We start from the raw sequence: 12,564 nt of genomic DNA, 5'->3' as shown, positions 1-12,564 counted from the left end.
AAGTGGAGATTTCATCTTCAACTGTCACAATAATCAAACACATCTAAATTTCCTATCAGGTTTAGCCCCAGAGAAAAAATCTGAAAAAAATCTTGCATTATTCAGAATTAGAATGTTTAGCTGGTGTTTCATACCTTTTCAATTTTTTCTTCAGAATGATCCAGATCAGCAGAAAAAGTGCCCAACGCAACACGAAGCAGTGAATCAAACAGAGGCTTTGCCAAGTCAGTTTCTATCACTTTTGACTGAGCAAGCTGCTCTCTTATTTCAAGTAAGATATCATCCACACAGGTATTCTGTGTTTTGGGGGAGAAAAACATTTTGATTCATGTTACTATTTCTAGCTAACAGAAGTCGTCTAGATCTTCCATTTAAGAGCTTCTCCTTCTACCTACACTAATCTGACTTCTCATCTAAACCCACCAGATTTCATCCAGTCTCTTGAAATAAGAAAGATTCATCCCAAATGTCATGACAGATTTCAATGGAACCTGCACATTGAAAAAAATCTGGCAAGATGCTGCTATCTAAAATTTGCAGGTGAAAGTGCTGTTTCAAAAATAGACGTCTTTGAAACAGTTTCAGTTACACTGTGCATTCAAACTACACCACATTACTAGTAGCTGGCAGAGTGTGACATGTCCAAGATAATAAAAACAGTGAATGTTCAAGACAGAACTCCAGTTTCCAGTTCTTTCCTGCACTTAATGCCTCCTGCTTTGCAACAAATTGCCAAGTAAAATTCAAGACAGTAATTAAAACATTAAAGAAAAGTCAAGGTGTCTTCTGTGAATTAACAACTTCTTGTGGAATACTGAATTAGTCCACCTGTAAGGCCTAAAGAATCAATTTTTCAGGTGTCCTTTCAGTATCTGTGCCCTTCAGTAGTCCTTTCTCAAGCACCGTGCTCTGCTCTGAACCATTCTCAAAAATCAACATGAGTCACTAGGTATAATGGTCACATCTTGCCAACACAGCTTTCCTGCAGCATCCCTTTAAACACATTCTCCACTGAATACTCTTTCTGAAAAGAGTACTACTCAAGCTCATTATTTAGCTGTACACTTTCAGTACTATAGAAAATATGGTACCATAAAAACTGCACAACGTTTTTACCTCCTTGGAATAACTTTTGACTAAATTACTATTAAAACAATATTGTATGAAACAAACAAATAGGAGCAAAGGAAGCTAGGGAAAGTTGCACAGTACCTGGTGAAACATCTCCACTTCCATCTTCTGCTGCATGGTGCTCACACTGTGTAGGCAGATGGTCAGCAGAGCTTCTAGAAGTCTGATACCTTGAAGTGCCCACTCAGTCTCTTCTCTTGCAGAAGTCCTCACCCCTTCAAGATTGGCAACTGAAGTAACCAAAGCGTGTTCCATACTCACAGGGCTGTCACAGGAGCCAGAGTCAGGCACCAGCTGCTCAGCACCAGCAGGACTGCCTGAACTATCAAGCTCCAATTGCATCACCTCTCTGCTTTTAGCTAGCTGAACAGAGTCATCCTTGCTGAGAAGCTCAGTTCGAGGACTCCCATGTGAACTTCTGCTGCTTTCACTCAATACTCTCTCCCTCTTTTCTTGCTCTTTTTCTTTATTTTTTGCAAGTTTCTGAATTATCAGGATTAGTAATCTCTGGCATGCTTCAAAACCTCCAAGTCTATGGAACTGTCTCTGGAAAACTGAACTACACAAATAGATGCAACGACACATGGACCAAATATCTGCAGCCCTATGAATATGCTCCAGAGAGGGCAAAGTAAGGCTTTCCAGGGACAGATATGGTAATTTGTGGCCTAATGGCTCACTAGCTGTACTATCATATCCCGACGTATCTTCACACTCATTAGCTGAATCCAGATCACCATCTGCTTCTTTACTTATACATAAAAAAGCAACACAAAGGAACAGGTTTATTGTGTTGACATGAATGTCTTGGCTGACAAACTTTTTCTTTTTTGGGTAAGCCTCTTTCAAGCCAGCATAAAACTTGCTCAGGCTTTGAGGAACTTCTGAAGCAGCATGCTGGCTACAAAGAGAAGTAGACAAGTCAGAGATAGATTCCTTTTGTTCACTGTTCAGGCCTTCCAGTTCTGGTGTTGGTTCGTATTCCTGCTGATCATCAAGGCAGAGTATCAAAGTCTCTAACACCTTCAAAGAATGGCTTCTTAATGTATCTAAGTAATTTAACTCAATCATTTGATTCACTCCATTACAACTCAGAAACAAGTCTCTAATTACTCTGCAAAAGAAAGCATAAGAAAGTCACTTTATAAATCACCCAAAAATTCACATAAGTCAGCAGTTGCTATAAATTACTGTAAATTAAAGAGAAGAGGAACTCATCTGCAGCACTCCAAGATCCTAACTCAGCATTGTCCAGCTGGTAGTGGAAAATTCAACTTTGTGACATATAATGTAGGAAATATTTCCCTCTAAACTGCAGACCACACAAATATAAGATGTTCAAAACACTGAAGGTGGTTAATTAACTTTTTTTATTACATTTGCTCTTTAGTGGTATTTCCTGGCCCCAAATTGTTATTAGCAATTCAAGCTATTAAGTATCTTTATTTCTCTGTTCAGTGATTTCACCAGAAAGCAGATATTCTTTCTACTTTCATGATAAATGATTAATGTCATGATAAACTTCATGACATTTTCCTAGCTGTCTACCAGTTGCATGGATGATGAATTTCAGATAAATTCTGGAGTATCTTTCAAGATAAGTTTTTGTGCAATTGTTATGCCAGCATGTTAAATATCAAAAAAAAACTTTCCATATATTTGCTTCCAAGTCTATTTTTCCCTTCTTCTACTCTCAAAGTGTTATATTAAGTTCATACAAAATTTAGGGTAGGGATCTGCAAGTTTTTTAGCATACTATGTTTGCTTGTAGATATCCATCTTACCTCCCATCTCCTTCCCACAGGATCAGATTTCCTCTAACCAAGTTACTCTAGAATCAAATGGATCATTTACTTATTTATTCCCACCTTTAAGCCAGTAAAAAAAAAAAATTATATTTTAACTTTTTTCTTCATCTAAGCTTTATTTCTCTTGCCTCTTTGCCACTAAGTACACTTTCAAAAATAGCTTCTAATACAGTTTAGGTTAGGACAGAAGTTAGAACTCTATTAGATGATACCTTTACATTAACTGGAGTACTAGTCTACTCTTTGTCTTGGGTAACCCCACTAAATTCACTTCAGGACTCCAAGAGAAATAAAATCAATCTTTCCTGGACAAAAGGACACATTCATATTCTGAAAAAAGTTCCACATATTTATTAAAAATGTATTTAATCAATTTAACAATAAATAAAAAGTATCAATTTTATGCCTTGGGACAATGCTTGTGCCTCTTTTGTGTTTTGGGGTTGTTGTAGTTTCTGTTCTTAAACTATTTTTAAATGAACAGGATTTTGTAAGTTAAAAAACAGTTATTACAGGAAAAGTAAACATCAAGCCTTATTTTTGAAAGGTGGTTTTTATAGTGACCATTCTAGAAGGAAAAAGGAAACACATTGGAAAACTGTGTATTCTAATTCCCACAGAAAAATGACATATCAATCTGTTTAACATTCCTGACTAATTTTAGAACAAAGAATGAGGAGGCAGAGAGCATGTCACACTGGACAAAGATTTTATTTGTTCCTACACAGTTTGGCTTGTTAAAGACCATAATTCATGAGTAGAAAGCCCTCGCTTCCTATAGTTTATGAATCTAGAGGTGTATCCTGTTACTCAAGCATTTATCTTGTTGCCACCTGCAACAGCCAAACAACACCTAGAGTCCAAATAAAACTTACATTCTGATCAGTAACAAACATACAAAGCTCTGTACCTAATTAGCACTTTTCCCAATAATAAACAGAAAATCAACCAACCTGGATTTTAGCAACAGAGGGAGCATCTGCAAATAAACCTGAAGCACTTCAGAAGGCAAATCCTGGCTATGGTAACTGCACGTGAGTTTATCAGCTGTACTTAGTCCAAGTTGCTGTTGAGCATGGCAAGCTAGCTCAACTCCTCTCTGAAGCACGGGATTATAGATACAGTTATACAGCTTCCATTGGACCACTACATTTCCCTTTTGAATTAAGTGGCAAATATGGCTTGCGATCTGTGCACCACGTAGTTTGTCTTCATCAAAAATGATGTCCTGATAAGCCTCCAGTGCATGCCATCTCAACAACATATCTTCAGATCCAGTGCTAGGCAGAATTCCCTGAACTCTGCAAGAGGAACTAGATGCGGGACTGGCATCACTGGAGTTGACCTGCAAGGCATCTTCCAGCTGAGCGAGCTGATCACAGTCAACAGTACATATATTGCATGATGACTGTATTATTTTTGGAGAGACTTCTGCTCCCCCCAGCTGATCCAATATAAATTTGTTAAGGATGTTCAGTATGTGCTGTTGAAAATTTTTTAATATTGGCAACTTGGAAGCATGGAGTAATGGGACAATCACAGACTTTGGATCCATACAACAACATATTCCTACATTATGTACACCTGAGAGAATCTCCGCACAGGTACTGCTCAAAGAAACTTGCTGCAACAAGTGCAAACACTGGTGTGCACAAACAGCAATGCAACAGCATCTCTCAGGATAATCAACTTCTCCATCAGCAGTTTCAAAAGGGTTTTTGGAAGCTTGGTTTTTAAAAGCAGATACAGAGAGCCCAGAGAGATCTCTGTGGTGATTCATGAAGTGAGAGTACTCACATCGTCTGTGCCGCTTTCTTGTACACATTGATTGATGGAGCTGCTCCGATTTCACTTTTTTGACAGTGCTGATTATTTTCATGATGCTGTTGATCAGGGCTTTCAGATGCTCTGAGGCTTCCCCAGGTACTCCCTCATTCTTCATACACAGCCATTCCATTTGAAGCACTGTTACTTCAAACAGCTTAAATCCCTGCTGCTGTATGAACTCATGAACCAGATCTATAGCTTGGCTAAAGTAGAGTGGATTGGAGGCTGCACTTTGTAGGCAGCAGATCAAAATCTGCAAGACCCCTTCTATAACCTCAGGTAGAAGCAAGGCTCTGTGACGGTATCTAGAAAATATATAGTCATCCTGAAACAGCTGCTCTACTGTTTTCTTGTATCCTGCAGCAAAAGGACCAGGTTGCTTTTCCAAGCAAATTCTGATTTTTAATGCTGCTTTAAGTAAGTCTGTTAAATTTCTTCGTAAATTGTCAGGCATTGTTTCTGTATTGCTGATGTCTAAAGACATAAGATGTAGAACTGTTCGAAAAAGCATCCTTTGGATCAAAGCCACAGGTTCTTCCGTCCACCCTGCAGAAACTACTTCATTTTCTGTGTTACGACTTACATTGCAGGAGTCCCCAAATCCTGATAAGAACTCTGTCAATGTGGGCACAACACTCGCTGAAAGAGCAGAGCTGTGATTCAAAGTAATATCACATTTGCACACTTTCTCTAGGAGAGACAATAAGACATGGCATAAGTCAAAAGGAGAGTTATTCATGTTGCTCTCAGACATTCTTGCAGCTGGCTCATTCAAAATCTCATGTGCTGGAATAACTCTGCTTGAACCTTCTAGATTAGGGGCATCGGTATTAGAACCTGGTACCACTTCAGGAGGTTGGCAATCACTTCTACCTCCAGGGTAGCTGTCCCTAACAGAAGAGGTTAAAAAGGGCTGCAGTATCTGGGTGCGTCTGTGTTTTGTTATTACAGCAGTCTTTTCATCAGAATTGCCTTCAGAGTCTGAAGTGGACAGCTGGGACCTCCTCGCATCCCGCACAGAGTAGCGGTGGGTGGTTTTGCGGAGACGGCCACTTTTTCGAGATCGAAGATTGAGTTTTACAGAGGTCTGAAGAGATGAATGAGCACTTCCATCTAAGTTTAGTTTTTCCTGAGTAGATTTCACAGAACTTGTATTATTCTCTTTGGTCAGGTGTATGTCTACTGCAAAGGGTATACTAAAATCTGTTGAAATAAAAAGATAACAAAGGAACATTAGAATATGTAAAGCATTTTTGCTATTTTTATAGTTAAATACTTCCAGATTTAAAATACACAGCAAATTTGTATCTTAATAGGTCATGGTTTTGCATGCACCTGTGTCAGACATTTTCAGCATAAAACAGGCAGCAACAACTGATGTTTAGGGGCCATACTGGCTATTTTTAAAGCCCAGACAAATTATTTCATTTTCTATTTAGGGTTAAACAAAAGTGTACTAAAAGTTTTCCTAAAACTTTTTGTTGGCACAACTATTCTCAAAAAACCATTCTCGAAAAAAAATATGTCATTAAGGGAGGTGAAAGGACTTTTTGGTAAGCAAATTAAAGGGAGGGAGAAAGGTCTTTTTAACTTGATGCTCCATTGTCACTTTTTGCAACTCAGCTGGGTGTGTTAGCTCACAGTCCTCTTAGCATGCCTGAGGACATCACCAGTGTACTAGTGGTAATAGAAAAAATAAATTTCTCTACTTATTATCAGTGCAAATCTTCAAGTATACAGACCTCAGTCTTTTTACTTCAGCATTAATTATTCCAAACACATGCAGCAGAAATAAAAGTAGGGGATTTTAAAATAGTCAGGGACAAAAGGGAGACAGAAAGGAAAACAGAAGTACTACTGCTTCATTTTTATCAGTAAACTCCAATTAAACTATCAAAAAAGCAGGCAGAGAAACAACTCTGCATGTTCTTGGATTAAGTCCCTTGTTACTTTTAAGATGTGACAGACTTGTAACTGGATGCCTTGGGCAGTAAAATAACTACCATGAAACAACTGCAAGTATCCTCTACCCCATACATTCATTATTCAGAAAAATGTCATAGTTAACAACAACAGCCCCCATCCCCACAAAGCCCCCAGAAGCCCACATAACAGCTATAAACATTATTTAAGCTGAAAGAACAGATGCTTCCATGTACAAGCACAACTGTGCCATGCTGTTTAAAAAGTCACTGTTGTGATACTTAAGGAAGAAACACAATCTGCTTTGAAGGCAGGTAATTAATCAGGAGTACTTTATCAAACAAAGGATATTACCTGCACTGAAAGAAGAAAGCTACCTAATACAGGAACTTACTTCAGTCCATGAAAAAACCTGACTACTTAGTGCACAACTGGATGCATCATGCTTGCTCTTTCAGTACTCAGAGAGGGTAATTTGTAGAAGTAAAAGCTGTGCATTATGTAGTGTATAAATCACAACATCCTAAAACCTATTTTCACAACAGCCTTTTAAATGAACCCTGGAAAACCCACTAAGCTGTCACAAAATAACCAAAACATTTCTTTAATTCCATCATGCTTACAGAAGCATGAAAGAATGATGCATCTGGGCAAGCAGGAAAGCTTATTATATAAAAGCTCTATGAAATTGGCCCTTTAAAGACTCTAAGTCCACAAACATTAACAAAAGCCTTCAATTTGGAGGAGTTGCAAATAGCAAAAAAAAGCCCTGGAAGAGTTCCGGGTGTGAATCCTTAGAAACTCTCTCAAACAGTCAGGTAATTTCATTACTTAACTCTCTTTGTTTTACCCTCTGGGAGGGAAAAGAATGCATCAGACAAATATAAGAGCCCAAAATGAAGCAGAAAAATCTGACTCAGATTACTGCCATTTCCTTGTTCAGTTTTTACACTGCAACAAAAGCAATGTCTTTCACACTAAAAGAAGCCTTTACCTTCTCTGCACAATTCTTTTGCATTTTTAAAATTTAAATTCTGTGCAGAATCCATGTCTTCGTTTCATGTTAAAGGATATGTGCTACAATGAACTACTCTTTAGCACAGAGTCCTCAGCTCTGTAGTAAAACAAAAATCACTTATTTTATGTGCTTAATACTGAAAATGATAAAATATACCTATTGCTTTTTCTTCCTGGACAGGGATTTTCCACACCAATGGCAGAAGGGACAGGAGGAGGGTCAGAAGTTCTTCTCGACATGTCAGCTCCTGTGTTAGGAACAAAATAAAAAAATCTTGTACTTTTAAAAAATAGCTTAACCTTCTTTATTTTACCAAGCTATTCAGCACTCAGTTCCTATGCCTTTCTGCTGTTTTAAGCACTGAAAAAATGACCAAACTACAAACAGGGCTATAATCATTAACTAGAGCCAATCAGAAAGCATCCAAGATATTTATTACACCTCTAAACTGTTTCTATACAAAGCTCTTCTAATCCACCTTGACTAGAAAGAATTACTCAAAAAAGAAAACTAGAAAAGTCAAAAGCACAAAACAATGATTTTAAAAAGTCAACATGAAACTTTGTTCCAAAAATATAGCAGCAAAAAAAAAAAAAAAAAAAAATCAAAACCACAGAATAACCACTAAAAAACCTCCATTCCTGCTGAGATTCTAACACCTGCATACTAAGAACTTCAGTGCAGGGAAGAACTGTAGGAAGCACAGAATTCAAACACAATTTTTTATGGGATGCTTTGTTGCACTATCAGAATGGTTTTGGCCCTAAAGAACAATAACTTTCAAACACAAAAAGTTGACTCAAGCATTTTGGCACTTTACATGATTCTGGGACATGCAGCTGAAGTCTCTTTCTACCCAGCTACTGCACTTGAGCTTCACACATGCCTCAGTCAAATATGAGCGGGCAAACAGGTCTATGATTTTCTAATTTTCCATTTTCTGCTCCTGCTGAAGGACAGACTGCAACTACAACACATCTTTTTGAATTTCTAGTCTTCCCAATTAACTCATGCACTCTCCACAAAAAGGAAAGAAAACCAGTACCAAGAGCAATCAACATGAGCCAGACAAATCCACACAGTCAAAGCTCAATACAAAAACTATAACCCCTTAAGAAAAGCTATTACCTGATCGATTATTGAGTTCAGAGTGGTAAGCAAAATAAACCCACGGCCTTGAACTAAGTATTGTCCCAATGCTGCCATATGAGTTTCTTCTTCTTCATCCTCCTTGGCTTCTGTCCTCTGTACCACTGCATTGCACAGTCTGTTGACATCAGTCAAGAATTCCCGTGCCAGTGAGTTACTGGCACTGCTCATGTCTGAGCTGTAAGTAGAGGAAGGGACAGAAATTAACTCCATCAGAAAATGCATTCCTATAGACAAAAGACTGGGGGGAAGAAGGAAAAGATACAGAAAGATTCTTCCCTGTATCTCACCCCCTCCAAAAGACAGTGTCTGCTGAACTAAGGAATCAATATACCCATGTAGGGTAGAAGGGAAAAAAAAGAACAAACTTAAGAGAATTTCAGTGAAATTTTAGCTAACAGCCCAGGACCCCAAACACTGATTCCATAAACCTAAAAAGTAAAAGCCTGCAACAGAGCATTCCCTCCCACTGCATAAATGGAAGTTAATGACATTGTTCCAGCTTTTCTTTGTAACCTAAATGCAAGCTTCAACATTTGTCTGCTACTGAAAGGTATTTGACTTGAAGCATAAGGGCAAAACACATAACACTTACACAACATTGTACAGAAATCCTATTATTTAATAACTTATTTGAACCATACCGTGTTATGTATTCCAACAGTGTGCAGATTGTTTCAAGTGGAAAAGAAAAAAATTACTGAGTTCAGATAATTTTGGGAGTTGCAAAAGTACGATGCTTTAGATTTACAACTAAACCAGACCGTGTATTCCTTCTGGCACAACTGAGGGGGTAGCAGTCGCTACTAGTCTGTGCTTAATTCAAGCGACAATTCTGCTGCCACTGTTCAGGAGGAAATACCAAAAATATTGGTTCTGCTTCCCAGACTGATTAATTTTGCTTTGGATGCTCAGCACTAGTACATGGAGAAACATTTAACTCAAACAAGACAAAAAACACAAGACTCAGCTGTAGAAAACTCTCAAGAGAGTCACAGAAGAAAGCAAAGCAAAAACAATCAGTGATGGCAGCTATGGAAACAAGATCATTCAATCCACATAAACATCACTTAATGAGTGCTACAGCACATTTAACTCCTTCTATTTCTGTATAAACAGCTGCAGTAAAAGCTTCAAAAGTCAAATACTTTCATCATATCCAAGCACAGTATGTGCAAACAAAAAAAAGGCCAAATAATTTTCAATGTAACATTTAAATATAACAGATGGATTAATATGTAGTTATTAGGTAAAAATAAGACCTTGGAAGTAAAGGCAAGTTTGTTTGCACTACAGGTACAGAAAGCTCCTTCTAGTAGCAAAACTGCAAACATTTATACATATGACATTCACTGCAGACGTAGCGAAAAAATTCTTACCAGAATCAGTTTGCCAGCTTAACACATTTATCTCCTATCTGGAAAAACAAGCAAATATATTCTGGAAATATCACTCTTGGTTCACCTGTTTTTAAAGACAGAAAAATATCATGGTTAGTATGATTTTTTAAAAGTTATTTTATGACAGCTATTTGAACTTTAGGAAGAGTCCTTGAGGGTTTTTTGAGCTTTAAAGCCCTGGTTTTGACTTTCAGCTTAAGATTGTGCACAACTGAAATCCTATTACAGAGAAAATAATTGGCATATATGAGAGAAGTTATTATAATAAAATCCACCAGTCTGTTGAATGCAAAATGAGCCAGGTACACAGGTTTAAATAATTCCCTCCAGAAACAGTAGGAGGTTTTAGTGATCATTACCTGCATATATAATATTAGAAAAACTTGCAGCTCCAGGTACAAGTGAGGGATAGGAGAACAATTATGCAGTCCGGTGTTGATGTAAATGCATCCTAAATCTGTCCTAGTGTATCCTGACAGAATACCAATTCTCTATTACACTAAGCACTGGGGAAGATGTAGTTAATAAAAATTGAAGATTTGTCAGTGGGAAACTCATCAACTGAAAATTTATCACTGGGAATGCAAAAGGTAATAACCAAGAAAAGCCTCAAAAACATTAAGCTACTAAAGGTCCCTATGTAAGCACTCAAAAGACATTTATTACATCCACAGTTAATTATGAGAAAAACAAAACACAGATGGGGACAGGAAAAAAAAAGGAAAGGAAAACACTAATTGGTTTAGTATTCTCAGATTGCAAGTAAGTAAAAATTTCAGCTTAATGTTATGATGAGCACTGACATTACATGACAGACTTCCTTAAGGAAAGAGACAAACACTATAGGTTACCCAGGCAAGCACCTAATAATTGGCCTCCCTTTGACCACTAGGAAACATGTTTCATGCATAGCCTCACAAAAACTAACTTACACATTCAGCTGATTGTCACAATTTATTGAAATAGAATAGTTTAAGCAGCTAGTGGTTTTGCAGTTGCACCAGAGTAACAAATGTAGAGATAAGTACTCCATCATGTTTTTGTGTCCTTCCAGCTGAAGCTTCAGTCTCCAGGTTTTCTTCACTGCTTGCCTGGTTTCAAGGATTTAACATACATTGCCATATTCTATCAAACGGGTGGATTCCCAGTATCAGTAGCAAGATAAAGTACAATTTTGTTGCCATTAGCACAAAAAGACATTAGGTATATATACTTAACACAATGATTTAATATAGAATGGGTAAGGAATGAATATACCCTGACTCTACAGTGCAGAAAAAAAAATTGTAAAGAGATACCATGCTGGATAATGGGGCATTTCTTCTAGGACTTGTTTCAACAAGTCCTAGCTAGTCCTGAGTTGTACCTATTTCTTTTTCTGCAATGAAGTTTTGAAACAGACTGACAGCACAAACATATCTTTGGAAGCAGATCATGATAAAACCTAACTAAGCTGTATGAGAGCAGAAAGAAACCTATTAGAACATTGTACACAGTGCCAATGAGACATTAACAGTTCTACAGTTCCAAAATATACTATATGTGAGGGCTTCACATAGCCAGCTCTAAAAAAAAAAAAAAAAAAAAAAAAAAAAAAAAAAAAAAAAGAGCCATTTCATTTGCTAGAAGAATATGACTGCCATGTTCTATAAAAAAACCTCTACTACATAGTATTTATTTATACAAGGAAAAAACCCACAAGTTAAAAAAAAAGCCCACTTAACTATAAATAATCTGATATTCTCCTGCCCTTTTCATGCCTATTTTTGCATCATGCTCATAATTCAGCCTGTATCATGTCTGCCTTCTGGGCCCTTTCGGCCTCACCTCTCAAGGGAGTTATTTCGTATTTACTGGTGTGGTAGAAATCAATTTCTTGCACCTGAAAATTGTATTTTCTGAACTTCTTTTCATTTTTATGAAGTTTCTAATCAACTGAGCATCTTAAAGTGTAAGACTGTCTTGTACTTCACTGGACTTTGAAAGAAAAAAATCAAAATTGTCCTTACAAGGATGAAACTGAGACAAATTTAGCAATCTTGAATACTGAATCATTAACATACTAAATTTTCATTGTGTTAATTATTAGATGTTATCTCTAACGACAGTAGATTTTGTGGAAAGAAGAAAATGCAACAAAAGCCCAGAGTCAGAACTAGTACTCTGTATACTGAAGTGAACTGGGCCTTTTCCTTAGTTATGTTTTCAACAATACGTTGCCCAGAAAGGCCTGGAATGTCCAGTAAACAGCAGCATCATAATAAAATATAGTACTAATTCAAAAGCCCATAATACTAGTTTATTACTT

General features: G+C 37.2%; 1 protein-coding gene across 3 annotated transcripts in view; it reads right to left on the bottom strand.

Moving 5' to 3' along the window:
• The window catches only part of LYST (lysosomal trafficking regulator), a 77,340-nt gene that overhangs the window by 53,585 nt on the left and 11,191 nt on the right, over positions 1 to 12,564 (bottom strand). For 2 of the 3 annotated variants that reach the window (XM_068185025.1, XM_068185026.1), the window contains exons 2-7: positions 10,236 to 10,320; positions 8,836 to 9,034; positions 7,864 to 7,954; positions 3,893 to 5,969; positions 1,213 to 2,245; positions 135 to 296 (exon numbers count right to left, since the gene is read on the bottom strand). In XM_068185025.1, coding sequence (XP_068041126.1) covers positions 135 to 296; positions 1,213 to 2,245; positions 3,893 to 5,969; positions 7,864 to 7,954; positions 8,836 to 9,027 — 3,555 coding nt within the window. In that variant the 5' untranslated portion in view covers positions 9,028 to 9,034; positions 10,236 to 10,320. Of the gene's footprint in view, positions 1 to 134; positions 297 to 1,212; positions 2,246 to 3,892; positions 5,970 to 7,863; positions 7,955 to 8,835; positions 9,035 to 10,235; positions 10,321 to 12,564 lie in introns of those variants that run through there. The other variant, XM_068185027.1, reaches the window with a different exon arrangement.

The sequence above is a fragment of the Anomalospiza imberbis genome, chromosome 3, assembly GCF_031753505.1.
Source record: "Anomalospiza imberbis isolate Cuckoo-Finch-1a 21T00152 chromosome 3, ASM3175350v1, whole genome shotgun sequence".
In the NCBI taxonomy this organism is placed as follows: Eukaryota; Metazoa; Chordata; class Aves; order Passeriformes; family Viduidae; genus Anomalospiza; species Anomalospiza imberbis.
Note: the sequence above shows the minus strand (reverse complement) of the source record. Positions and strands in the feature narration are given on the sequence as shown.